Source organism: Strigops habroptila, chromosome 1 (assembly GCF_004027225.2).
Source record: "Strigops habroptila isolate Jane chromosome 1, bStrHab1.2.pri, whole genome shotgun sequence".
NCBI classification, from domain to species: domain Eukaryota; kingdom Metazoa; phylum Chordata; class Aves; order Psittaciformes; family Psittacidae; genus Strigops; species Strigops habroptila.
In genome coordinates, this window is record NC_044277.2 from 53,903,227 (window position 1) to 53,931,061 (window position 27,835).

Here is a 27,835-nt window from a genome sequence, read left to right on the forward strand (position 1 = left end):
GGCCTTATTGGCAGCCACAGTACAGACTAAACTTGATTTTCTTGATTTATGCTAAACCACCTGAAGTCTTAAAGTTGTGAGTAGGTGAAGGTTAACAGTCCTCTTGAAAGCAGCACCTTGGGTAAACAGCTTTTCCACATCTTTGTTTTGATTCCAAAATCTCAACACAGTCAAATTCTGCCACTTCCTAGCACAAAATACAAGACTTACTGAGGGAAGACTACATAAAACAAGTTAACTTTCTAAAAGAGGGGCAAAGGGATTTATATTATCATACACTTACTAACTGCATGCTGCAAGTGAACAAGAGTGGAGTGTAAAAGTAGACAGCACAAACAGGGAGTAAAAGAAGAATGTTGCCTGGAGAAGAGATGATTCTTTTACAGTCCAGTAGTGCCAGTGTGAAGAGTTATGTTATGGTTTGGGATAGTGTTTGGAAGGCGGGGTCATGAGCTGTGTTTCTTGAGTGGGGGTTTTTTTTGTGTGTGTGTGTGTTTGTTTGCTTGGTTTTTTGTTTAAGTAAGGAATGAGGAAATACAGAACTGTGACTTTTACAACATAAGCACATTTAGTCCCCTGCGCTGGCTACAAATTGCCTACTCCAAACAAAAAGTGTTCAGCTAAATGGGGGATAGAACAAACAAGGCATTAATGCAGAATACATGTAAGGATCAGCACTAGAACATACGCACAGAAATCAGTTGCTACTTTACCATGTGTGCAAGATTTGAGTTTTATAAAACAAGTTTCCTATTGCAATAAGTCATTCTAAAATGGACTCCAGTAACAAAGGAACTGAAGTGCAGTTTTATTCAGGATGCCTTTCTCTTCATCGTTCATTCTGCAACTCCAGTAGGGATACACAGAAGCGTTAACAACTAAAAACACCCAGTAAACATGCCCTAGATTGCTGTATTTGCTGTTTCCCTTGTTCCTCTTCACTGCAAAGCCAAGCAACAGAGATGGCAACAGCTTCAGTAGGAAGAAAAAAGTCCTAAAAGAATAATTTCCATAAACAGTTTACATCAAATAACTCGAGCAAAGACCTTGTGTCTGACCTTTCAGAGACATCTTCTTCCTTTATCATCCTACTGCTTCCCAGTATCTTGCAACACACTGATGGAATCAATTACCAGTTCTTCCTTTAACCTGCCCTCTCAGTCACAAGCCTTACAGGATTTGTTGTCCAGCAGGAAAGCTGAGGTTATTTTCCTTCTCCACTTTGCCACCCCACCCTGCTCCAACTGTGCTTCCCTCTCCTCCTCTGGGATAGCGAGACAACCAGTTAATTTCTGAACAGCTGGATTTTGCAACTAATAAATCCTTAGCACAGAGAAGAGAACCAGAAGCAGGTTATTATACCAAAACAAACTGTATTCAACTAAGCAGAGGGAAAAAACCCAGTAACTTTAGGTTAAGCAAACCAGTATGACACTCTGATCATAGAATTATAGAACCAGCTAAGCTGGAAAAGATCTTACAGTCACTGAGTCCAACCACTACACCAGGACTGCCAAGTCCACCACTAAAGCGTATCACTGAGGGCCTCAGCTATACGGTTTTTGAACACTTCCAGGGATGGTGGTTCCACCACTTTCCCAGGCAGCCTGTTCCAATGCCCCATCACCCTCTGATCTGATTTAGCACTTTTGGATTCGGCTGCTGGTTTTGGAATTCGTGGGCACAACCTTGCTACCCTGATGTAACAAAATCTTATGCTTAAAAGGAAGTTTTGTATTGATCTGAATTCTATACCAAGAAACCATCAAAAAAAGACAAGCTTTGTTCAGAAAAGTACTGATTTTATTGACTCAAACTGTATTTACACAACACATTCATATGTTCAATATCTTACAGAACTCTGTAAAAAACTGACTAATAAAACTGCAGGAGCCAACTGAGCTTCAGCCTTCATTTAAAGACACTGAACCACGAGTACATTTTAAGGTATTTAAGTGGGCTTCCAGTTTCACTGTCAACTTACATGGCAGTTCTCTGTAGACAAACTCTTTCTAAAATCGAAGTGAAAGGTGGGAGGGGAAAATGGTCAGATAAAAGAGCTGATAGTTTTGCAAAGCTTGTACTTTTTAAGACCAGACTTTTGGCTAAGCATTCAACAATGCATTTTGTATGATTCTTTGTTTTGGAAACAGGTCACGTACAGGTATACTTCAGATGAATAATCAAAGAAAAAATTAATTTTTGTAAGCTTACATACATTTTAAAAGAGAAGAGACCAGTGCCACAGAGTTTGTGCGTGAATCTGAACTGTTTGAAAGTTGGAGAGGCTCGGTTCTGGCATTCCACTGCAGCTCAAATCCAACATATGGTTCTTCAGCTGACAAATGAAAGACGATCATCTTTTACCAGTGAACTGATGATATCACATATGGAAATTGGGAGCAAAATATCCTTATCTCATCACAAGAGATCACTCTTCCACCCATCCCTAATACAGTCTGGTTGAATAAATACTTTGTTTTTTTTTGAAGTACAGACTAGGTGAGTTTGTTTCTGTTCCAGAGTGCAAGTCAACATCACCACACGCTTTGCAGTTAAAATGGCATCCCTCCTTTGATCTGCCTAGAAACCTGTTCATCTGCCGTCTCTTCTTTCTCTTTCTCACGCTCTTTGTTCCAGTCTTTAAGGCCTTCTGGTAGCGAGGTATCCTCATCCAAACTTCCCGTGCCTTCAACAAATTCTTCGTAAGTAGATTTTTCGGCAAACGGTCTTGGCCCAAGCAAGTCTAGCATATCACTTTTATCAAGTACTTCCTTCTCCAGTAGTCGTAGGGCAACCTGGAGCAGCAATAAGTTGTGTCACACATGTGAGATACTCTTCTTTGGAAGAGTTTAAGACAGTTTGGGACCACATTCAGCACTGATTAATTTTGACAGAAACCCCCAGGTTGCTCAGAGTTCACTTAATACATGATTATTTTTGTCCCCTGTGAGCATTTAGGTAGCAAAAATACCATTTTTTTTTAATCCTACTTTCAAGATTCGACGAAGTGCCCTCCCTATGGACCACAGTTGCTGTTATTGTTGTTTCAGAGCAGCGGCCTTTCGCTGCTGCCAAAAGGCTCCTGATGCAAGACATTAAGCTATAGATGAAAACAAGCATTCCCTTCCTATCAAACAAGATGGTTCAATAGGGCTGCTGTTCCATTACAAGCGAAAGAGCACCACAGAATACCAGTGTGTACAATACGGTACAAGGGTAGTTTGTAACCTTTTTGCATCAGCGAGTGCATTGTTCACTACAAACCATATTCGGGGATCTTTTTTGGGATGCTGATGTACTACACCACTATTTACAGAATCCAAACTTGTCTTCTTGTAAGCCTATCAGATGCCTATCCTGGAAAATTATCCTTTTACTGTATCAGGCTTTCTGGCGTGGAGAAGAATATGCACAAGGGCAATCTCAGCTGCAGTGAGGCAGATCACAAGCAGCCAGGGGGGCAGGGAAGGAAGATGCTTTCCATTTAATGTTCAAAAGGAACTCAGAAAAAGGAAGTTATATGTACTTCCCTTCTTAGAGAGCTTATTTTAGCCTAATGAACTGGAATCCTGGTATTTTGTGTGTGGGGTTTTTAAATTTCATACTAGACTAGTACATCTACTAAAGCCTACTTTGGTAGACAGATTCTTCCCTCCAGCTTTCCAAATGAATATTTCCCATACAAGGAGAGTGATGTTAGCTCCCATTCATGAGAACCTCAGAGGTGTTCCAACATGAAAGGAGATTTAGTTATTTAAGTCTTGTGACTTCTCAAGATTACACTGAATAGGTTTTACATGGTCGCTATTTTTAATCTATTCAATTCAGTTTCTGTCTTAACAGCTGGAACTTGGCAGCTAAAAATACCACAGTGCTCACCTTCTCCACTTCAGCTTTCTTCTCAGTCAGAAGATTTAGTGTTCTCTCATAAGCAATGTTAATTAGTGACCGCACTTCTTCGTCTATCAACCTGGCAGTTGCCTCACTGTAAGGTTTCTCTAATACCATGTCTCCTTGGCGAGGGAGGTCAAAGGAAATCTGCCCTACTTTTTCATTCATGCCAAACTGAACAATCTGAAGAAAAAAAAGAAGAAAAAAGTCAAACGACACAGAGAACATGATTTTAGGGTATGTTGATGTAAAATATGGTAAATAAAACTGAAAGGAACCAGTCATTTTGCTATGACCCAATTTTTAACTCTAAAGCCAACCCTCTCCTGAAAACTCAAGTCCACCTAAGCTAAAAGTACCTTAGCTGACTTTCACTTATTTTTTAAAGATTCAACTTAAGGACGTAAATACCACCATTTAAAAGGTGGTTACTTGTGATGTACATAGTACTTTGCTGTTTAAATACTAAGATTACAGAAAACCACTTCAAACTTCATTAAGCAATAAAACTCTTTTCCCATACCAGAAATGTGTTTTTCCAGTTCAAAATGCTTCCAAGACTATTCCACTCACCCATAAGTATTAAAGTAGCAGGTCTTCAAGATTTTGTCTTATCATGTGCAAAAATCCTATGCCATACTTTATCCCAAGACACTCCCCTACAACTGTGAAAGTGATTCTTATCTTGCTTGACTCAGTACTGAATACAGACTCCTCTGATTGCCAAGTATAGATGTTTTTAAGTTGCATTTTACTCTAGCAGAGGCAGAAATAAGTTCAAACTGCTACTTAGTATTCACTCTGTGGCTGCTATCAATTTGATGGTCACTAAAGTGGCACTTCTCTGCTTGGTCTTTTAATATCAATATAGGTATGACGAAGGATATTCAGAATTCAAAGAGATCTCAGCATTAGAGCCAAGCATCTTAACCTGCTTCCTCAAGAAAAGTTCAATACTTTCATCCCCTCATTCTCTCTGGAGACAATAGGTCTGGTTAACATGAGCAGAAGTCTATACTTGAACATTCTAGAATTTAAAATCAAACAAAAGTCACTGAAGATGCCACAAAATTAACAGGATTTCATTACACATTTACTTCCTGAACTGGCGCAACAAGAAGCACACCAGAGACCAGGAAGCAGGTGTAGTTTGGGGATGGGGGTGTTGTGCTGGGGAACAGACATGTATTCCAAAATGTCTCTTTGCTCACCTTGCGAGCATCTTATGACACCTTTTGTGCTGATGCAGGAAATGGAGTAACACAATTGTGTGTGGCACACAGCTACACTCAGGTGAGTCATTACACCGATAAGATTTCAGATTACTCATCTACGCCAGTTAATGTGACACAAACAGATGTCTTCATTTCAGCAGCCTTATTTGACAGCAGTGCTTAAATACAAGGTTCTCTGGATTTAGTTACACATGTGAATCCAAGTTGAGCAATTGTAAAAGTAGGATCAGATGATCCAATCTATGCACCAAATTCCTTTTAATAGTACACAATTTCCACACGTATTTGAATCCAACTGCGGCATATATGTTCCCGTGGGCAGATGTAGGACAGAAATCAAAGTCTAATTCATGGACTCCTGTTGTAAGACTGTAATAAAATACTCGAGTCATCAGCATCTCTATACAACAAGAGCATAATGTTTATTCATATAATGTTTTTTGAGAGACATACCTGATCAAATTGCATCATTTAAAAATATTAGTGTTAGGTAGTAGATAAAGAGAACTCTAAGGAGAAAAGTCTCACTGAAGCACATACCTGAGCATATGCACTCTGGGTCACCTTCTTCAAGTCGTCTTGGGCACCAGTTGTAATTCTTCCAAAGAAGATTTGCTCAGACACCCGTCCTCCGAGAGTCATGCACATTCGGTCAAGTAGCTGCTCTTTGGTATAAAGATACTGTTCTTTGGGTAAATACTGAGCATAACCCAGTCCTTTACCACGTGGGATAATAGATACCTACAAGTGAAATTACAGAATGCTAGGACTAAATAGTGTTAAAAACCATAAAGCATTCTTTGGTTTGACTTAATTTTTTGTATCACAACCTACACCATACTCACCCTTGAGGTTTAATTCTGACATTATTTCCGTTTACAGTTTTGCCCTCATTGTGATTTATCCTTAAAAGCCCTGGCTAGCTCTAAACTGGGATAACAACTACTAGAATATCTGGAAAAGAAAGGCAAGACCACTGTCATATCTTTTCCAAAGACTGTATGGTATTTTTAAAATCTTTAAATGAAAAATCCACAATTCTTTTAGAGTTATGTATTGGGCTTTTAAGCATTCTGTAACAGACACAGCATTTCTCCCTCCCTGGAGGAGTTTCCACATTTACTAATGCCCTTCCTTCCAGCAGGAAATTGTACGAGATTAATTTTAAGCTTGAAAGTCAGACGAGATTAAGAACACAGCCAAGCTAAACTATGAACATTGAAGCTAGTTTGGGAGATTGGGGTGCTTTTACCTTTACCTTCAACTTGTCAAACTGTGCATCCAAAAAGCAAATTAAAACTAAAATCAGCCTCTAGATGTTAATTTCTATAGTTACATTCCTGAAGAGGTGTCTACCTGCATAACCTGGCAAGATTAATTTAAACTAAATTAATCTGTACTAAAAGCCTCAGAGAAAAAGCAGCTGTCAAAGCAGGCAGACTCATGGGAAGATCAGGTCCCTTTAATTTTCCAAGGACATTTATACTACAAGCCCTGTAGCAGTCGAGTCAGGGAACAGTTAAGAAAACTACAAAAATTAACCCAAAGAAATACTGCAAGATCTGCACACACTGTCTTTTGCAAGATTACATATTTAATACTTTCTCAACATTACCGAAAATATGTTGTCCATGCTACTGTTACATTACTAGTGCCAATTAGTTTCCTTTACCTTCAAGAGCGGGTCAGCATGTTCCAGAAACCACCCTGCAACTGCATGCCCTGCCTCATGATAGGCTACCGTCTTCTTCTCCTCTGGTTGCAGTACTTGAGTTTTCTTTTCCAAACCTTTAGAAAATACATGTGATTAATAGTTTCAGACACAGCTTTCTCCATGGAAATCCCTTACCTCATTTAGAGAGATCGTAAGCAACACACAGATGCCATGTATACAATCTACTGAAAAAGTTCAAAAACCCCAGAACTTGCGAATTGTAGAAATTTCTCTTCCAGTTTCACTTAACTTTGTCCTTCATTAGATTTTCAAGATTCAAACTATAAGCTTATAAGCATATTCAAACTTTAAATATTTTTCTTTAAAAATTAAAGAGTTTTCTGAACTATTTCAGGCTAACAGCAGTTAAAAGCATTACTAAATCCCAACAGCTATTCCTCTCGCCATTTTGAAGAGATTAGAAAAGCATCCTAATGAAATTTCTCCCTGTACCCCTTCCCCATTACAGAAGTCAGTAATATAGACAGGATACTTCTTTTCTAAATATCAGGTGTGTTTAGGAGAGATAAAACAATACAACCATGAACAACAGAAAGATTCAAAGCGTGGCTTTCTGTATGTATATAACAAAGGAAGTCTCCTGCCATATTACAATTTTGAGAAACTATTGATGCGATTCACCTACCTCCAATAACTCTTTCAATTGCCTGCTCAAAATGCTTTTGGTTTATAGCATCCGAGAGGTGCCTTGCAGCAATTAAAGCAGCTTCATTACAAACATTAGCAATATCAGCACCTGAAAGCAGAGAAGATACAAATTACAGGTCATTTTCAACAATTTTCTCTCAGCCTAGCATAAAGATAACCTGTTCTAGAATTAATTTTCTCCAGATTCTCATAGAGCTTGAAAATTAGAGGTAATGCACTCTGAAATAATACATTACACACAATATAACTCTTTAAGAGATAATTAACTATATGTACTATGATTACAGGCTTTAGGATTATTCTCTTGGGTAGAAAGCTATAGTGAAGTACTTGTTTGATGTATCCTACCAGGGAGAAGAGTTTTTACATCCAGACACAGAAATCCCCCTACAGAATATGCACACAAACCCTACCTTTTCTCTAGTAGTGTTCAAAGAATGCAACATATTAAAAGGAAGAACACATGCACGAGTGGTAGTAAGGAGAAATCTCTGGATTGCTTTTGCTGAAGACAGAAGAAACTGCCATTTGGTATGTCACCCTGATTGAGGCAGGCAACTTAAGACATTCAAAAATCTCCTACTTGCTCGAACAGACAAAGAGAATTTCATGCTGTACTAGTAAATACAATAAAACACAGCACCATCCAGAAGATCAGGTGCAAGAAAACCAGGAGTAGTAGGGAAATCAAATATCTTCAGCTTATATAACAAGTGAAGAAGAACAGTGACATTAGGAGTGACTTACCAGAAAAACCAGGTGTTAGTGATGCGAGCTTTCTTGCTAGGTTATCTTTATTTAAGACTGTGTCTAACTTCAGAGGTCTGAGGTGAACTTTGAAAATAGATGCTCTTCCTTTTATATCTGGGGGTCCTTTAAGATGAAAGAAGTATGCTTTTAATTTTCACATATATATATTCTAATTGAACATGTGCAAGGAAGTTACGTATGTAAATAGCTGCAGTGGTATTCTACAAATGCAAAAGTATACAGCGATGCAGATAAAACTTACCGATGTAAATCTGCCTGTCAAAGCGTCCTGGTCTCATCAGAGCAGGGTCTAAAATATCTGGCCTGTTAGTACCTGCCAAAATTACTACATTTGTGGTTGTATTAAATCCTGTTGAAGAAATGTAATAAAGAGAAAATCTGTGTAAATATGATTTCCATCAAAAAAATAGAAAGGCTGTCTGGTTTACAGGGCCACGTGAGAACTGGCAGTTTAATCAAATGATCTTAAAGCTGAAAATACTTCCATTTATTACAGCATTGTCCTGCTTTTCATAACAAGCAACAAATGGCCTTGGGCTCTGCTTTGTGAGGTACTCTATCAAATCCTGCTGTATCTTCAAAATGCAGTACTAGATTAACTGCTCAGGAAGTTGCAGAACCAGCATAGCTAGCTGTATTTTTTACAGACAGACTGCTCTCATGCAAAGAATTTTTTTGGCCTATTCAACCATGACAGAGTTAGCAGATGCAGAGTGATGGTTCTTTTTTCTAACAAATTTTAGCCAAACATCAGGCTGCAGCACAATGAGTTACCATTTAGGAAGCAAGGAAACACACTCAATTTAGATTTAAGCTAGAACCCAAATACTGGCTAACAGGTCTAAATAAGCTTATTAGTTCATTCCCTTATCCTTGTTATTATAAGACACTGAATACTTACCATCCATTTCTACTAGAAGCTGATTAAGTGTGTTCTCTTGTTCACTTTGTCCTCCAAAGTTGCCCCTTCCTCTTTTCCTTCCTACTGCATCTATTTCATCAATGAAGAGAATGCACGGGGCATTTTTACGAGCAAGAGCAAACAGGTCTCTAACCTTAACAGGAGAACAGAGTATGCATCAGACGGGTTTGTAACTGTTCAGGGTTGTGGTGGGTAGGAGGGGAAGAGGTACATCAATAACAGTATCGCTATAATTGAGTATGGGTGTTAATAAGTGTCCCAAAGCCTCCAGCCAGCTCTCAAGGTAATGCTAAGTTACGCTGTAGCTGCTGCTGAGCAAGAATCACTTAAAGCGGAGACCCACAGGTGGACAAATCCTGTCTCAATCCATAAATTCGGAACATTAACCAACTTAACAGCCTTAAGAGATAACCACTTTTCCTGCATATCTGAAATGTATCTTCAACTTCAGCTCTAAAGACCTCCAAACTTCAAGGATTTAAAGCAAGATTTCTCTTTTAAGCTTTTTTTAAACACACAGTATTACCAGCAGGACTGGAATGTGAAGGGGCATGCTTCCACACAGTCATGCTTCATAGCAAGGAAATCAAAATGTTTTAAGCTTTTCTGCAGTTAGAACAGGGTGATGTAGCTCCTACATCGAGCTTAAGGCTTACTTTAAAGCACTTACCATTGTACTCTAAAAGTATGCTGTTATAAATATTGACTCTTAGCCATCCTGTCTATTACATGGGCTGGAAGAACTGAATTCACCTCCAAGTATTTATTTGGAAGTTAAATTAAAAGTCTGGGAAAAATGGCCAAGACAACAGCAAACAGACAAATTCTTTTTAGACTTTCAGATTTTAAGTGAGATGTTACCTATCAAATTCTGTTCTCGTAGTCGCAGCACAATGTGATTGGCTTTAAGATGCAACACTATGATGTTACTCTGCTTGCAAATGTATCAGAAGGACCTCATTAAAACCAGTTCAGCAAGTCAACAGATCTACACCCGATGGATTGAACTGGAGCAAACAGGAAATGAAAAATGATGGAAGAATTTTGACCTGAGTGAGACTTACATGTAGTTCAGGGCTTTACTACTTTGTATGTTAGAGGTGCAATTAGAGAAGGCTTCTCTGATAACAATGTACAGGGAGGTGAAGAGCTGCACATTTTGGACAGTATGTTCTCCTGCAGAAAGTCACTCTGATTTGTTAACAGAATTCGAGAACAGTACAATAAATAAAGCAGGAAGGAACAGGATAAACAGGGGAAAAGTGTCAGATGCTCAAAGTGAACTATCTTTTGATTGGAAAGAGACAGAGATCCAGAATCATACCAGTATTTTTTTCACAAGGAGCCAAGGCTGTGTAAGCAATTTTAATTCTAGCAAATCCCAATTTACAAATAATCAATTTAGCATCACTGTCTTGTTTACTAAATTCATTGGAAATGAAACTAAAAGAGTCTCTCATGTTGTTTTCTACAGGCATTAGAAATTATGGACTGTGTTGAAACCTCTATTCATAGCCAAAGCAGTGACTGTTATATCAACAGATTTCACTGGGTAGTAAAAGCTGATAATCATCTGCATAGACCAGCAGAGAGGTTAAGTCACCCTGCTTTGGGGCATTTCAGGTATGTACTGACAGCTAATGACAACGTAGTTTGAGTATTCTTATTATTTCAGGATATCTAATACTTTCCCAGAGGACACTTAAGATTCAGCTGGACAGGGTGCTGGGCCACCTTGTCTAGACCATGCTTTTGCGAAGAAAAGTTGGACCAGATTATCCCTGAGGTCCCTTCTAACCTGGTATTCTATGATATGGATCAGTTCATTTTCCTGCTGTTTCTCTGTAAAGCCCCTTTTACACTGCATACTCCCTTTTTCCAAGTCCCACTCATCTTACATACACAATCACTATCTCCATACCTTCTGGCTTCCAGTCACTTTTTCAGTCTGGGCAGCTCCTTTTGCCAGTTTCGTTACATATTTCCAGACCCTCTCTGCATCCTCACTGAAGCCTCCACTCCCAACTAGCTTCTGCATTTAACTTTCTGAACAGCTACTGTTCTTCCCAGTCCCAAGCTTTGTGCCTACCTGCATGTGCACCCTACCCCCTTTCCCTTATTCTCTTTTCAGAAGACCCAAAATTACCTGGCATCTCCTATCTTTTCCCAGCTATGCTACTGGAAGAACTCCAGCAAGAGACCATCTGTCCTGGGTTCAGCTTCTTATCTTGACCTGTGGGAGTTACATTCTTTTGATTCTCCTCCCCATCCCTCTGGGAGCGGCGGGAAGAAGCAGCAGGGGAGTGAGCGAGCAGCTGCGTGGTTCTGAGTTACCGGCTGGGATTAAACCACACCACCATCAAAAGAGACCTATGCTTGCAAGAGGCTTATGCACACACAGCTGTGACAAACTAAGGACCAAATCTCAGAAAGTTTATCTGGTAACCTCTAACATACATGAAAACTGCAGTTTTTCAGGGCTTTAAAGAACTTGGCCAAAGTGAGCTTTCCTGTGAATTTTCACAGGACACAAAAGCGCATTATGTATCTGGTAAAAGCCATTCCCTCTCAAATTCAAATCAAGACCCTAAATCATTTCCACTTCATGCTAGCAGAATTAGTTTTCAAACATGAGTAAAACCCACAAGTATGCTTCCTTCAGTCTGTTCGCAGAACTTATGACAGACAAATGTTAAGCCTTCCAAAAGCACATCACCTGGCAATATACTTTTTAAGGCTTAAGACAAGATGGTTGGAGTTTGGTGAAGGTGTAAGCTGCTGGAAATGGAGTATGATTTTGGACATTAAGAAGAAAGGTATTTTTCTTGTGTTACCCACCTCATTTGTAAAATATTATCAGTAACTCATTTATATAATATTGACTGTTTTTAATGAGCTATTTTAAGAGAGTTAAGGTGAAAGAGCACAAAAAAAATTTTAGATGGATATTTGGTTACGTGAATCACTCCAGAAATCAATCTACTGTTCGTGACCCTCAGAATCCTGTTTCAACTAGAAGCCCATTTGTGTGTCCTAAACAACTATTTATATCTAGGAGTTTGAAACTACAAAGAGAATGCAGTTCTTCAAAGAAACAAAAATGATTTAGAGGAGAAGGAGACATTCCCATAGCAGTAGTCACATGGGCTACATACATCTGACTTAGCCAGTAAATTTATTTCAGAGCAGAGTGTGGAGAGTTCTGTTTGCTTACATTCCTGCGAAGAGGTAAACCCTTCAGGTCCTGATGCTCTGCAAGCAGTTACTGAACTGCATTAGTTCCTTTTATGAAAGGTGCATCTACGACTCTTGTGTTTAAACGAGCATCTGGCATCACTTTTAAGTAAGCTGCATAGATGAAAGAACTTCAGCTGGAATCAAACTGTTTGCCTCCCAGATTTGACAACATCCTTTCAACAGCCAGTACTGAAACAAGAGGAAGGCCAAAGACTTACTCGAGCTGGACCCACACCAACAAACATCTCTAAGAACTCGGAGCCATTGACTGTGATAAATGGTACATTAGCTTCTCCAGCTGTAGCTTTAGCTAGCAGTGTCTTCCCAGTACCTGGAGGACCTGTCAGAATTGCCCCCTGTAAGAGAAACAGGTATATTTGCCTCACAAAGAAAACATAATAGAAGCCTGTGAAATATCTTATGTCAAAGATTTACATATTATTATGTTCAGTCCACTGGCTCTTCTTCCACCAGTGTCAAAATTGTGGAAGAAAACAAACTGAAGATTATTCTCCCATTTAAAACAGCAAAAGGAAAAAAAAACACCCAAACCAACAAACCATACATCATTGCCAGGCTGTCTTAGATTTACAGGAACAGTGTTTTCTTTGGCTGACACATTAAAAAACCCCAAAGGTATGTCATCAGGTGGGCTCCAACAATAGCATAGCCAAAAGGCAATTCTAGCACATTTATATACACGACTGAAGGTACATGTGCAAGCTGTGTATCATTTCTGACCCACATGAACAGGTAAGTGTTCCATGAGGCAAATCTTCTGGTACCACAGTTACAGTGCTGGCAATTAATGCCCTTTCCCCCCCACCCTGACTGTGTGAAGAAAGAAGCTGGAAAACACTGCATATGTAAACATTCCTGTACAATTTAGAATACTGAGGACTAACAAAAGAATAAAGGTTTTATCTGCTAAGTCATCCTTCCCTTACCTTCGGAATTTTTGCTCCCAGATCCTCATATTGTTTGGGATTTTTCAGAAAGTTCACAAACTCCATGATCTCTAATTTGGCCTCCTCACAGCCAGCTACATCTTTGAACTTAACATCTATTTCATCCTTAAGGACCTTCGCTGTGGTTTCACCCACACTGAAAAGTCCACCCATTCCGCGCCCTGTTCGACCTAAGCCTGCAGGACCTCTTCTTAACGTGTACAGTAAAGAACCAATAATCAGGATTGTAGGCAGCAAACTCAGGAGAAATGACCTGTGGAGAAAAACCAAACAAAGCAGAAAACCACATATATTACAAAAATCCATTGCTGCATATAACATACAAGTTCCCATCATAAGCAAACAAATTCAGGACTAACACTCTATTAACTTGTAACATTTACATTTTGCAGGTTGTTCACTGTGCAAAATAACCAAAATAAGTACAAGAAAAAAAATTGTTTTCTTGATTTTTCTTTGCTTTTAAACCAAGTACATCAAGAGACACTGATGAATCTTAGAGGAAAACAGGGCTTAAACCACGACACCTAGTAAACAAAAGTAGCTCGTTTTCTGTGTCCTTCAAAGGTATATTCATAGGGCTTAGTATGCAAATGGTTACATTCTCAAAAGAAGTTCCATTAGGTAGCATATAACTGGTGTATGCTACAACTTCAAGCAGAAATTTCTCTCCAAAATACATACTCACTCTTCTTCCCTTAGATCTGTCTCAATTTTTATGTTTTCTTCTTCTTTCAATGTTTCTATTTCCCTTCCCCAAGGCCACAGGGTTTTTTTGTTAGGGTTTTTTTTTTTTTTTTCCCCATTACTCATTGCCCATTATCCTTCACTGTCTGTCCTCCAGCTTCCTAGCACAGCTCTGCACAAGCCAAAAAAATCCTACTATTAACACACTCCTAATTATCAGAGTATTTGAGCACTCCACAGATTTTTCTATGGTAAGGCCTTCAAGGAACAGCTCACAAGAGGTTCTGTCAACACTCTGCAAAACCAAAGTGTTGAAAAGAAGTACTACCATAAGTGAGCACAGGATTTCCAGGCTTTACTGATATCCCACAATTCTGGGATGATCAGGAAAAGAAGGATTTTTCTCTTTCCTGTGGTATTCAGCAGATTCTGATGCAGCGGGGACCAGCAGTACTTTGATCATGTAGCTGCTGTGCTCTCCTGTTTCCTGTGGCATTTCTGGGGCAGAGCTAACGGGCAGCTTTAGTGTGATTTACTGAATTACCAATTTTTTGCCACAGGATTTGAATTCTGCTGAATTTAAGGGCAGAAATTGTGTTATATCTCAGCCAATATACTGCAGTTCTATGACACATTTTTGTCCTTTCAAAAGTCTGCGTTAAGTGCCATCTCTGGAGCTCTATGGCTGTGCCTGGCTGACTCCTGCTCTGGTGCAAGTCACTGGGAGGGAGGGCTTAAATGGTGGAGGGACTAATTGTAAATAAACATTTATGTAATAAGAAGCTATATTTAGGGTAAGAGGATATGGATTTCTACATAGACAAATTACTAAACAGCTCCTCTTACAGTTAACATTCAAAAATAAACCCAAGCTGATTGTTATTTCTACTAAGACTGCCACCTAGTGAAGCATACAGCGCATGTATTACAAATCTGCTTTGCTACTGTAAACACAACCATTTTTTTATCAGAGACTTTTAAAGCAACTTCTTACCCATCACTTTCTGTTGAGTAGACTACAGGCAATCTGTTCTCCACTTCTATTCCCAGATCTTGCTGCACAGCTTCAAGATTCCGTTCAAAAGTGTCCACACTACCAATATTAAACCAGACGTACTGCTATAAAAAAAAGCAGAGATCACCACAAAGTGCCCTATCTTATTTCAGCTTCACTACAAGCCAACTTCTTCTAACACACACACAAGCATTCTGAGAACAGATTCAGGCCAAGTTTAAGTTGTCTCATAAAGTGTGCAACTGATGTAAGATGCACATAACAAACCTAAGGCCTACCAACCTGAATACAACCAAACTGTACCTATTGTTGCTCCTACAGAGATCATACACCCAATAGTTTTGGGCACTTTCAATAGACTGAAATCCTGGTGTTTTCTCCAGGAACAAACGGAAGGAACGTAGGTAAACAGATCTTGAAAAGGGAGCTATGCAGTCGGAATAATAGAGAGCACTGAACCAGCAAACACACCAGCCATAGAACTTATATGAAGAAAGGCAATTCTCTACTTTTGAAGTCTGTATTAGCTTTCAGTTAGATGTCTGTACAAAAGACAGCAGGAACTTACAGCAAACCCCAGACAGCACTTTCAAACAGTGCTGAGATTTGGTTTTTTTCATTAAAATCTCCCCTTTTGCACCATGACCTGCCTCACTTGCCCCTACTTAAATACGGGGCGGGGGGACGGAAAGAGTAGTCTTAAGTAGTAACTGATTGAGAAACTAAGGCAACTGGTGGTATTTGGGCTAAAGAGTAGGTGTATAAATAAGTCACACTGAAACCCACTGATGAAGTAACTACTGCAAATTTCACTTTATCCCAGAGGGACTTGCAGACCTTGTTTCAGAAAGTCAGTCAAAACATACTCTACCACCTAGGAAGAAGTAACCGGACAAAGCTTATTTAACGTTTCTTCTAAGTTTTAATTTTATTTAAATAGGTCCCCACCAATGAGTATTACTCTTTGAAGAGCTTTCACCTGCATCAGTCTGTTCCTCGCTGCGCTACTAGGAAAGTAACTCCCTCAGCTAAGTAATTTTCTCCAGAATGAGAGCTCTCAGCTTACTGTTAAAGACTATAGTATCAGATGGAGACAAAGTTAAACATTTCTCTTTGTCTTCTCCAATAACTGGCTAAAAGCAGCCTGGAACAGAAAAGATTCCAAAGACTGGGATTTTCCTGAGCAGATGGAAAACAGCAGTTAAAAATACAGAACCTTCAGCAGTTCTCACTCTTCCTGTTTGAGTATTTGTATTAAAAGATGATACTGGAAAGGCACTACCTGCCATAGTTTTAAGATATCTGTGACAAAGCAACTGGTACAGTAAAGTGAAAACCACACAATGTAGGATAATGTAACAGTAAGGCACAAAACATGTTTTAGATTAAGAGATTATTAATACTCCAGACCAAGTTTTCCACATCAAATTTGCCTAAAAAAAAAAGCTTTTTTGTTTCTAATGTCTCATGTAGATGTACTAAAAGCGTTTACCCATTCATGAGGAGATTTTCCTGAAACAAAGATCACTCTAACGAAGCGCTTGTTCACAACTTCAAGTCTGTCCACCTGTAGAAGCAAAGAGGAAAACTGGTGAGCGTACAGTCACTGCATGTCCATCACAGCTAACAGCTACACCTACCAAATATGTATATACCTGTTCTGTTTCAAGTAAGGAAAATAAAATTAATGTTGTAGATCAGGATGATTCCACAATCTACAGTTTGCCATTAGGAATGGCATGAGGAATCATGTATGTGATTGGTAAGCACGGAATATCAGCACATTAGAATTTAGATTGAAAGGATGACCTCAGAGCCTTTTCATGGGAAAAAAACCAATGCACATCTCAGCTCAAACCACAGATATAGTGAAATAGTTAAACAATACTTAACTATTTCAATGGTTAAACACCAAAAGCAATAGAACACATGACTCCAAATTCTTGTGGCAGCTTCCAAAATGAACCAAACTGAATGAGGGAAAATATAACTTTGCTCTTTCAATTGTTTTCCCCAAAACAAAATACTTCCTGTGCTACCACATCAAACACAGGAACATCAATCTGATAAAGAAAAATGTAGCTGAGGTGACAGACACTATGTAAACTAAAGCGAGAATTAAGCTGCAGGTTTGCAGGTATACACTACCAAAAAAAAAACCAAACCCAAAAAAAAGAAAAATCTCCTCAAGCCTCCTCAAATGTGTATTTTCTTGAATTTGACAGGGTCTCTTCAGAAGGCAACTAAAGTTGCTCTCCATTTTTCCTTCCTCTTTCCATAAAACAAGTGGTTTCAACAGCTTTAAAGAATTTAAAACTAGCAATAGTTCTACAAGTTGAGCCTGAATTGTACACAGGCTAGTAAGGCTGTTTCCCTGAACTCACTACATGTGGCCATTTCTGGTAGAACTGAAGTAAAGCATGAGCTAAGAAGCCACCTAGATCTAGCCTGACCTCATGCAAAACTACCTGAACATCTTTGTTTTGGCCCTAACCCTAACCTAGTACTGCTCATGTCTTCTTCTCCCCATTAACTTGCCGCCACTATGGTGACCAACAGTACTTGATAGCTACATATTTAGCTTATCTGAATATCCAGACTGCATCTTGCAAAGACCCAAGAGACTTGGTTTTGCGCAACAACCCACTTTCATAATGCTTTTCTGCAACAAGGCTTCAGGCTTTGTTCACTATAACAGCTAAACTAATCTTTTTATTGATCTAGTGTCTTACTGCTTCAGGACAAATATAATCAGTAGGGTTTTTTCCACAAGATGTACACGTAATTGTCAGTTAAGAATAGGACTGCAAGACACAGCCTAGGCAGAAGAAGCATACAGAGCAGTTCTGCACAGATCAGTAAGACAAAGAAAGGTAAGAAACAACCTGATTGGCATTTTATCTAAGGAATGGAGGGGTAGGAAGCATGCTGTTAACACAAAATCCTGGGTCTGAAACCCACAAGAGGAAGCAAGTCAGTGTTTTCCTAACCTGCAGGCAAAGCTACAAAGAGGAACTTAGAGCCAAGAACTAATGGCTCCTGAAGAGGAAAAGGCCTGTGTAAAACACTATCTCCTGAACTTAGGACATCACTAACCTATTACTCCAAGTGTGGAAAGCTGCCAAGTTCTACAGAGAGATAGGACACTGATGATAAAACTGATCACTCCTTTAGTGGCTCCAGGTAAGAAGGAAAGAAGAAATAAAAGAGGAGAGAACAAAGAAAGGAGGCTATTTTACAACATGGTTATGCCAGTGTACTGTCCTTGAAGGGATTCTTCCATTCCCTGCCCCCAGGTTTCAGTTCACACTGCTGCTCCTCAGATTCCCTGAGGAACTGATTTAAGGCATGAAACAAGCTTTTATTTTTTTTTTTTTAATTCAGGGGGGTGGGCCCATGGAAGTGCCTGAGGTTAGGAGTAAGTTTCTTCTGAAGGCAGCTGCAATGTCTGCTCAAGCCATTAGGCCAGCTTACCTGTACTATAAAACCATACCCCAAGAGCCTGAGGTTACACTGCCCCTTCAAACTAGCATCTACATGACCTATCCAACAACAAAGTTCTGCCCTGAGCTGCTCGTCCCCTCTCCTCTCTTGAAAAGACACAAATACGCACATAGCCATCCAGAACACCAGATCAAGGAACTGATTTTGATGAAAGCTAATCCATTTCTCCCTCAAAGTTACCTTTGAGCCCATTCTCACTCCACAGACACATGAATACAAGCATAAGCAGGGGGGCAGAAACGTGCATCTTCAGCACACTGATTTTTCTTTTTGATTCCCCTCACGACTTACCACTCCTTTAGAAAGGTAGTTATTGACAAAGTCTTTCCAGGTGATTTCTCTCCCAGGGACCCTGAAGAAGAAGTAATATACCACCATTGTCCAGAAGAAAGAACTTCCCACCACGTACATCCGGAACTCCCTGACATCCCATGGAATGTCACCCTAGGAAATGGAGAAAAAAAAAAAAATTTCTAGATTCTATACTACAGTAAATACGTAAGGTTCTAGTATCTATTTCTGGCTCCTCTCCCCTGCCCTCAAGGTTACCATAGAGAATGCCAACCAAAACTGTATTTTGTTGTACAAACACACTTCAGTAACATCAAATATAACTGAAAAATTACAGCACTAGTAGAAAATCTTCCAGTGTTTTACAAATAGTAATTGAACAGTTTTGATCTATGAACTACTTTAAAAAAGCTTTGCCATCTGTTATACGACCTTTCTCCTTCCATTCTAAGACAATTTTCCCTGCCCTCCAGGACTACATGCCAGACCAACAAAAAAAAGGGAAAAACCAAGAAAAACCCACGAAGGAGGAAAAATAATTATGCACACCAAGCATCTCTGTGCTATAGCTAATGATAATAAATATAAATTTCAAAAAGAAACTTACATAAGTATTCCATTATGGCCAGAATGCCTAAAAGTAAACTACATTTAACCAAGGTGGTGTGGTCAGCAAGTTTTACAAATTGACATTCTGAAACAAAATTTAAAGCTTTTATAGGCCTAAGGTTCTATTATAAGAATTCTGGCTACTACCAACCATACTTATATGGCTTAAAACTCCATTAACATTCCTGAAACAGAGTTAGATATCTCTGAAGGAATACACATTGTAGTGTGTTATAAAAAGGTGTTATTTATGAAAAACACTGAGTGGGGAGCCACCTAGAGCCAGTTACTATGAAATACTAAACACAGGAGAGTAAGGAAGATGTAGGCAATCAGACTACGACCCTAAAAAGCAAAAAACATGCAAGGTTATTTCCCAGGAACAAGACAGTACCACAAAAAGATATTTTAAAGTCAAGACCTTCTGTAATCTGGTCCACCAGTTAGTTTCTTCTTTCTTGCCACCTTTTTTTCCACCGCTGCCGCCTCCTCCACTACTAGTCCCACTAGGCTGTCGGGCACTAGCCTGCTTTGCTTCTAACAAAAATAAAACATAACAAACCAACCAAAATTTCTTATACCAATTTTGCACTATTTTTATTAGTCTTAAAATTAAAGAGTTATTCTGAAAAAAAAAATTAACTAGTTTGCAATGCTGTAATAATGAGAATTAGAAAAACAGATATATAGTCTATTAACTGACAGAGAGACATCTATCCCCTAGTTATGATCAGAAGGGAGGTCTGATACTTGTCTAACTGATGACGCTTGGGCAAGAAGAACTGAAAAGTGTCTCAAACATAAAAAAGGAGCCTCTTATGGAGACTGCATGAAACTTACTTTTATTGCACTAATCCATGACACACAAGATCATTCTAAGCACTTTGTTGGGACTGGGAGGATTGGTCGGGTTTTGCATTGGTTTTGGGGGGTGAGGTGGGTTGTTGTAGTTTGCTTTGTAGTTTCTTTGTTTTCCATGATAAACTTTAAGTAACATCTTCTCCCACAATTTACCCCTCCAGACACTCTATAGTCCCCTTAAAGCTCAGGGTTTAATCAATATCACAGGCTGTCACCCTTTTTTAATACTGTAGAGACAAGCACAGCACAGTAACAGCCAACTACAGCGGAGGAGTTCATCTTAATTCTTCTACTCATCCAGTTCACAAGGTGTCTGCACACTGTAGCATAATGTCATATGTCAACATACTCAAGATGGAGCACAACACTAACATACACTCCTTCCAATGCTGGCTCTTTCAAGAGCTTGGTAGTTGGAAATCCAGGCACAACACTAGGTTTTTACCATTCAAGGCCTAGTGGAAGCAAAACTGCTGCTCCTGTTACTGCTTCCATAAGAGATTCCCAGGGTTGCTGCCTCGCCTTCTCTTTGGAAGATGCGTTGTATAGATTTCTGATACAACGGAGTAACTGTTATTAGTCATAATTTACAGATTCACCCCCCTCTTTGTAAAGATAGGGCTCCTTCTAGCACTGCTGCTACTAACTCCTCTTTCAAGCAGCAGGCTGCGTGCTTGGTCCTGGCTATAGAGCTGGTTCTGGATCTTCACCCAGAATTACAATTCTGGTTTTTTCTATATAACAAAAAATGGGTATTTTAGCTTGCTCTAGGAAAAGCTGAGAACTATACACATAGAGAATCTCTGAATGCGTTACTAATGTCAACCAACAGGAAACAGTGAAACAAGAATTTAAGGACAGCATTCCAACAGAAAATAAAAAATATTCCAGAAGATACACATGATATGAAAGCAAAATAACATTTAATGAAAAAAAAATAAATATATATATATATATGCACTTTTAAACAAATCTGATAGGGAAACATCCACTCAGAAAATAAACAAAAAACCCAAACCCACAAAGTTATGCTAAAATCTAATGAATACACATTCCACAAAAAACAACTGAAGTGAAGCTCATTTTTGTACCTTTTGCTTCTCCAGCTGTACCTTTAGCTCCATTAGCTTTCTTCCCACCAGGAAAATACTTTTCAAATCCTATTAGGAAAGAGTTCAAGAGCTCATAATTGGGGTTTAATTTACAATTACACTTCAGCAGTCACAAGCTGAATGTACAGAACAGCAAAGCAGCTAGCAACATATAGACTGCAAAAACAGTTTTGTTCTTGCCTTTTTGTTGAAGAGCTCTACCAGGTTTCCAGAAATAAATCTGCTACTCCTGACAAGAAAGTATCAAGTGTATTTTATGACCTAAAGTAAAGCTGTCCTTCAAACCAGAGACAGACAAGCTAAGTTCAACAGAAAACTGCACTGCATAGCATGAAATTGAGCAAACAGTAGTCATTCTTTAATAGCTCCTAAAATTCCCTGAATCAATGTTTCAGCTCAAGATTAATGTCTGGTTAGTACAAGAACTTCCCCACAGACAATAAACCTATATGGCACACAAATGCAGTGTCCAGCAAGGAATGCAGTCTGCTTCACTTCAGTGATCAAAGTTATAATCACCTTTGGGAGGTTGAGAGAGAAGCCTTCTGCAAGCAGCAATTACACTTGCCAAGACAGTACTTCTGTCAGTAGTAACTCCAGTGGTAACTTTTCCACAGAGCTGAAAGATTAAAAAAAGAATATAAATCAACAAAAAGGTGCCATGAAAATCTTCAAACTCTCTAGCAGTCCTGAACTGCAGCAACCCAGTACCGTGTTACAACAGGAACTTTACAACAGACTTGATAGTAACTGCTGTGGACCAGAGCATAAGACAACAACGGAAAAGGAAAAGTCAATCAAATAAGTAATTTCTACAGCAAGGAAATTTTTATTCTATTTGTTAAGGACAGAGAGTTTTATACATACAAATACTATTTAAAGAGAAAAATTAGGCAGGAAACACTAAAAGCTATGAACATTAAATACCTACACACTGATCCTATGGGAAATATTTCATAATACCAGCTGAATGACATGTAAGTGCAACACTAACTGGGATTGTACAAGCATGAGTTGGAACACCAGCTCAAAAAGCAGGCCTAAACCCCTACCAAGGTAAAGATCCAGTTATAAAACCAAAACTAAATCAAGCCTATTGGCACCTTGTTCTAAAACTAATGTTTACCATTATTCACCATTTAAGTGCAATGAAAAAAATACAAATACTTAAATTACTAATTCTTCAGAAAATTTTTGTTATTGTAACGGAATATTTAAAACCAGAGTAAACTGCAGTTTTATTACAGAGAAATCAAGCCCCTTTTCTTCAAGAAGTACATGTTTTATATAAAATCTCAACTTACCCCCTTCCTAAGCTTTCCCAGTGCTTCCAAGGAAAAAAAAAAAGTCCCATCAAGATTTCCCCACAGACCTTCTTTCTGCCTCCACTGCCTGCTGCCCAGAGCTGCACTCCATTTACTTGTGTTCTTTTTGGTTAGAACCTATTTACCTTAAGAGCCAGAGAAACAATTAAAAATACCAAACAACCCAAACCCAGAAAACAGCAGTTCCTGGAAACACGACCCAACGTAAGCACACAAGACAGCAGATGATCATCTAGGACTAACACCTCTAGGACTTTGTGAAGGAAAGCTCAATGTTGGCATCACCATAGCAATTTTGTTACAATCAAGTTACAATGTTTGTAGACAAAACTTATTCTGGCATATTAAACAAACTTGAGGGATACTAGGCTACATGCTGAGAGTACCCTAGGAATGCTGACATGTCATTAATTGAATGCTAGCTCTCCTGAAGCCTTCTGTCTGAGAGCTTCCCCCTCCACCCCTTACTAAACGATGAAATACGTTAGACTTATTCCAAGCAGCCATCTAGTTCCACCTGCTGGAACCAAGAGGAATACCAAAACGTCCTTGTTGCTTGCTTTTGCCGCAGACTGAGCTAATTCTCAGGCTGCTTGATAAAGCCATTGTTTTGTGCCACTGCATGTGTTTGCATAAAGTCTGATACTGAAAGTCCAAGAGGATAGTCTACTGATCACAAAAAGCATGTGCACTGCAGATAGTCTGGACAGCAGCTAATCAGGAAAATAGCTACTAGGTTCAATACACTATGACCTCTACCATGAGCAATCGCATGTGTGCTCCTAGAAGCAGCTTTAAGACAAGTAGGATGCATCTGTGTGGGCAATAAAATGTACTTGCCACAAACCAACTCATCTGTAGTTCAAATACAAACAGGTAGGGAATGCTGCAGCAACAGATGTAACTCAAGCACACATGCAATAATATTGGCTTCTATGTCACTGGTCTCCTACAACACCAAAAAGTTGGGGAGTTTGTTATTCTACAAGCTCAGATTACTTTTTATTTGTAAAGAGACAGGAGTATTTAGAAACCTTTACTCCAACTAAAATAAAGCAAGTGCTCACATTTAAAAAAGTTTAAGTAAGCTAAATCCAAGTGCCTGGCTCAGCTACACCAGCATGCGTTTATTATGGAATTCAGTTATAGTTTAATCAGAGAATGAAGGGGGAAGGAGAGAGAGAAGGGTAAGCAGACAGAGCTTTGGGACACACCTGAATAATCAAACTGGTTTATTGCTGGATTGTCTCTACAGATCCTAAATTCCATTAATAAATGCATAGTCACCTGCGAAGTTAACACGCAGAGAGCTGAGTGGTTTAGAGTTGTTTTATGCTATTGACAGATCTAGGTAAGTCGGTCTACAGAAACGTGCAGTTTCCTTTCACCACAGCACTCCACAAATGCCAAAGTTGTTAGAACCATGTTATGGTGGTTAGGTTTGGGTTGGTTGGAGGTTTTTGTTTGGTTTTGACCCTATAAAACATCAGCATGAAAACTGATCATATTGATCCTGACATAGGACCTGTCCTGTGCTGCTGGCAATGGGAATGCCATGGCAAGCTTAGATGATATACGCACACCTGCTGCCTAAGCAGAGGGAAAGCAAGCAGAGCACATTTTGACTGGATGCTGTTTCAAGCTATCTACCAGCAAACTCTGCCCACCTTCTCTCAGTCAGAGGCGAAAGAACCATCACAGCATATAAAGCTAAAAAACCCCTATCTAGTATTTTTCCCAGGCAAACCTTGTGACATCTTCCTAAAAGTCAAGACTTCTGGATCAAGATAAGCAAAGTACAAAATAACCCAGAAAATGTTACTACTCCAGAGTGAAATATAAACCCAAGATCTGTAATCCCAGAAAAGTGCCTTCTCCATGATTCCAATATTGAATAAAATAGATAACTTTAAACAATCAGAACTACTGACTTTACAAAAATTTTGTAACTGTAACCCATTTTTTAAAAACTGAGGCTACACAAAGCAAGAAGAGAAAACCCATTTGCTCAGCTATGTGAGCAAAAGACCAAGAATTCATCAATTCTATAAAATTACAAGTTCACAGCTTTATCCATAAACAACTTCCAAATCAAATAAAATTAAACCAAAAATCTTAATTATCTAATAGTCATCAAAATACATAAGAGCATGTTGGGGGAGTAAGGACAGAAAGCTGGCAAAGAAACCTAACTTACTGCAAGTTACTTTAAGTAAGATGATTTAAAAAAGGCTTTTATGAAAATGAAGCTCCTTGTTTTGCTCCCTATACACACACACCCAGATGCTAGGATGAATACAAAGTTCCCTTCATAGGTCCTATGTTCCATTCCAAATAAGAACTCATTACATTTTATTGACAGAAGTGAGAATTAACTTACTGACAGATTAGCAATACTGCTGACAGCGTTTTATTTGCTGTTGTAATAAAAAGCTCTGACCAAACAAAACCACAAATTCAACTCTGAAAACAAACATATATTTATACTTAGGACTAAGTTACTAACACCCTTATGTGCATTCATCCTACAATTATCACTACCCTAGTGATAACCTTTATACCTACAAACGTGCAACTGTCTGCCACTATATGCTACAGAAAAATGCAGCGACCTGCCCAAGATGCCATGGAAAGATGCAGGAATTATGCACCTCCCTTTTTCCAGGCAGTAGCACAGGCCTGTCATTCCTCTGATACTGAGTTGACAACAAGGGTAATATACATCTTTGTCATGGTTTAAGCCCAGCCAGTAACCTAGAGCCACACAGCCGCCCTCTCACTCCCCCCTTTCTTCCCTCCCCCCAGCTCCCAGAGGGATGAAGAGGAGACTTGAAAGAATGTAAATCCAGCAAGTTAGGATAAGAACAGTCCAGTAACTAAGGTATAATATAAAACCACTACTACTACCACTAATAATAATAATGATAAAGGAAATAACAAGGGGAGAGAATATAAAACTAAAAAGGGAAACGGAAAAAAAACAATAAACACAAGTGATGCACAATACAATTGCTCACCACCCACCGACCAATACCCAGCCCAACCCGAGCAGCGATCTGGCATTCCGGGTAACTCCCCCCGGTTTATATACTGGGCATGACATGCTGTGGTATGGAATACCCCTTTGGCTAATTTGGGTCAGGTGTCCCGTCTCTGCTTCTTCCCGGCTTCTTGTGCCCCTCCTCACCAGCAGAGCATGAGACAGAGTTTTCACTGTCTTGATCGGGGTAAGCATTACTTAGCAACAACTAAAACATCGGTGCATTATCAGAATTGTTCTCAGACTAAAGTCGAAAACACAGCACTGCACAGCTACTAAGAAGGAGAAAAATAACTGTTACAGCTGAACCCAGTACAATCTTATAATAGATGACAGTCTAAACCGTTTTACTGAATGAATACCCAGCCACCACAATTTATCAGTTAATACTAGAACAGTTGATTTAATCAAATCCACATCGCTATTTCACCGGGCTACACAAACAACCGACCGCTTGCCTTTTCTTTTCCAGCACATTACCGTTGCACTCACTGACAACCCGAACTCCCAAACGAATCCCAGCCCACAACACAGACTCTGGGTGCGGACAGTCTTAAACCCACCCACCGTTAATCGCCACCAGCAAAGGCGGTGAGAAGGTGGAAGCCAGGTAGGACACATCACCTGAACACCCGCTGGCAGCCCGGCAATACCGGCAGCGTGCAGCAGCGGCTCACGGGTGTCGCCTCACCCTCCTGCAACTACGGCTGGCCTCCGGGCGGCTCCGCAGGTGCTCCCGCACGGCGCCCCGCTGCCGCTTCCGGCCCAGGAGGTGCCGCACTCACGCCCAGCCACCGGCCCTCGCTACTCGCCGCCCAGAAGGGCAGGTACGAGCAGGCAGGGGGTGAAGGGGAGCCGGGGAAGGCCGCGGGGAGCAGCGAAGAGCCCTCGGTCGCAGGCAGCAGAGCGGTTTCCCCCGCCCCGGGACCGCGGGCAGCGGCGGGGCCGCCCCGCGCGTCACCATGGCAACCGAGACCCTCATCCCCTCACCCCCTCGCTTACGGCCAACGCGCGGCGGAGCGGCCGACCGGGCCCGTGCCCTGCGCCTCACCTGCGCCAGGCAGGGCCTCGCCCCCCGCAGACCCCTCCCGCAGAGCAGCTGCTGCAGCAGGACCCCGGGCAGGCCCCGGCGCCGGCAGCTGCCCGGCGCCAGCAGCAGGTAACGGTGCGCCATGGCCTCGGCGGCCGCCCCGGCCCACCACCGCCTCCTCCTTCGCCGCCCCGCGCCGCCGTCAGCCCGCCCCGGCCTCCGACGTCTGACCTCATCGCGCTGTTGCGTGCACTTCCTGTCCGTCCGACGTACTCCACCGAGCGGCGCCCCCTGGCGGCAGCCCGTCACGGTTGCTGAGGCACAGCCCAGGCCGGTGCGGCCCCGCCCTCCCTGCGCCGAGGGGGGCGGCCCGGGCGGAGGGGCTCGGGCGGCGCCGCTTCGAAGGGCGGGCTTCTCCCTGCCGGGCGGCCGCGGCAGGGCCTCAGCGCCCCCGCTCTCCTCCGCCCCGCTGCCCCGGCGGGGACGGATCTTCAAGGCGTTGCCGAATAAAGCCGGTTTATCATAGAATCACAGAACAGTTTGGGTTGGAAGGGATCTTCAAAGCTCATCAAGTTCCAACCCCCTGCCATGGGCAGGGACACCTTCCACTAGACCAGGTTGCCCAGAACCACGTCTCCAGGGATGGGATGTCTACCACCTCTCTGGACAACCTCCGCCAGTATTTTACCACCCTCATTGTAAAGAATTTTTTCCTCACATCCAGCCTGAATCTCTCCTCTTTTAGTTTAAAACCATTATGCCTCATCCTATCGCAACCAGCCCTGCTAAAAAGTCTTTTCCTGTTTTTCTTACAGGCCCCTTTTAAGAACTGAAAGGCCACAGCAAGGTCTCCCCAGAGCCTTCTCTCCAGGCTGAACAACCCCAACTCTCTCAGCCGTTCCTCATAGGAGAGGTGCTCCATCCCTCTGGTTCTTTTTGTGGCCCTTCTCT

General features: G+C 40.6%; 1 protein-coding gene across 4 annotated transcripts; it reads right to left on the reverse strand.

Moving 5' to 3' along the window:
* Positions 1-1,781: 1,781 nt before the first annotated feature.
* On the reverse strand, positions 1,782-27,106 carry AFG3L2 (AFG3 like matrix AAA peptidase subunit 2). Of its 4 annotated transcripts, none has more exons than XM_030477880.1 (17): positions 26,906-27,106; positions 22,009-22,108; positions 21,469-21,537; positions 19,938-20,053; positions 18,908-19,060; positions 16,605-16,679; positions 15,092-15,213; positions 13,390-13,663; positions 12,661-12,798; positions 9,185-9,338; positions 8,525-8,632; positions 8,260-8,385; positions 7,490-7,600; positions 6,802-6,917; positions 5,670-5,870; positions 3,883-4,077; positions 1,782-2,798 (listed from the first exon to the last, which is right to left on the reverse strand). In XM_030477880.1, exons 1-17 carry the CDS (start codon positions 27,026-27,028, stop codon positions 2,556-2,558), a joined length of 2,424 nt encoding a protein of 807 aa, XP_030333740.1. In that variant the 5' UTR covers positions 27,029-27,106; the 3' UTR covers positions 1,782-2,555. The 4 variants fall into 4 exon arrangements, with proteins under 4 accessions (XP_030333740.1, XP_030333731.1, XP_030333751.1 ...); XM_030477871.2 differs by having other exon boundaries at positions 15,092-15,216; XM_030477891.2 differs by lacking the exon at positions 26,906-27,106 and adding an exon at positions 20,727-20,832 and having other exon boundaries at positions 15,092-15,216; positions 21,916-22,108.
* Positions 27,107-27,835: the final 729 nt, after the last annotated feature.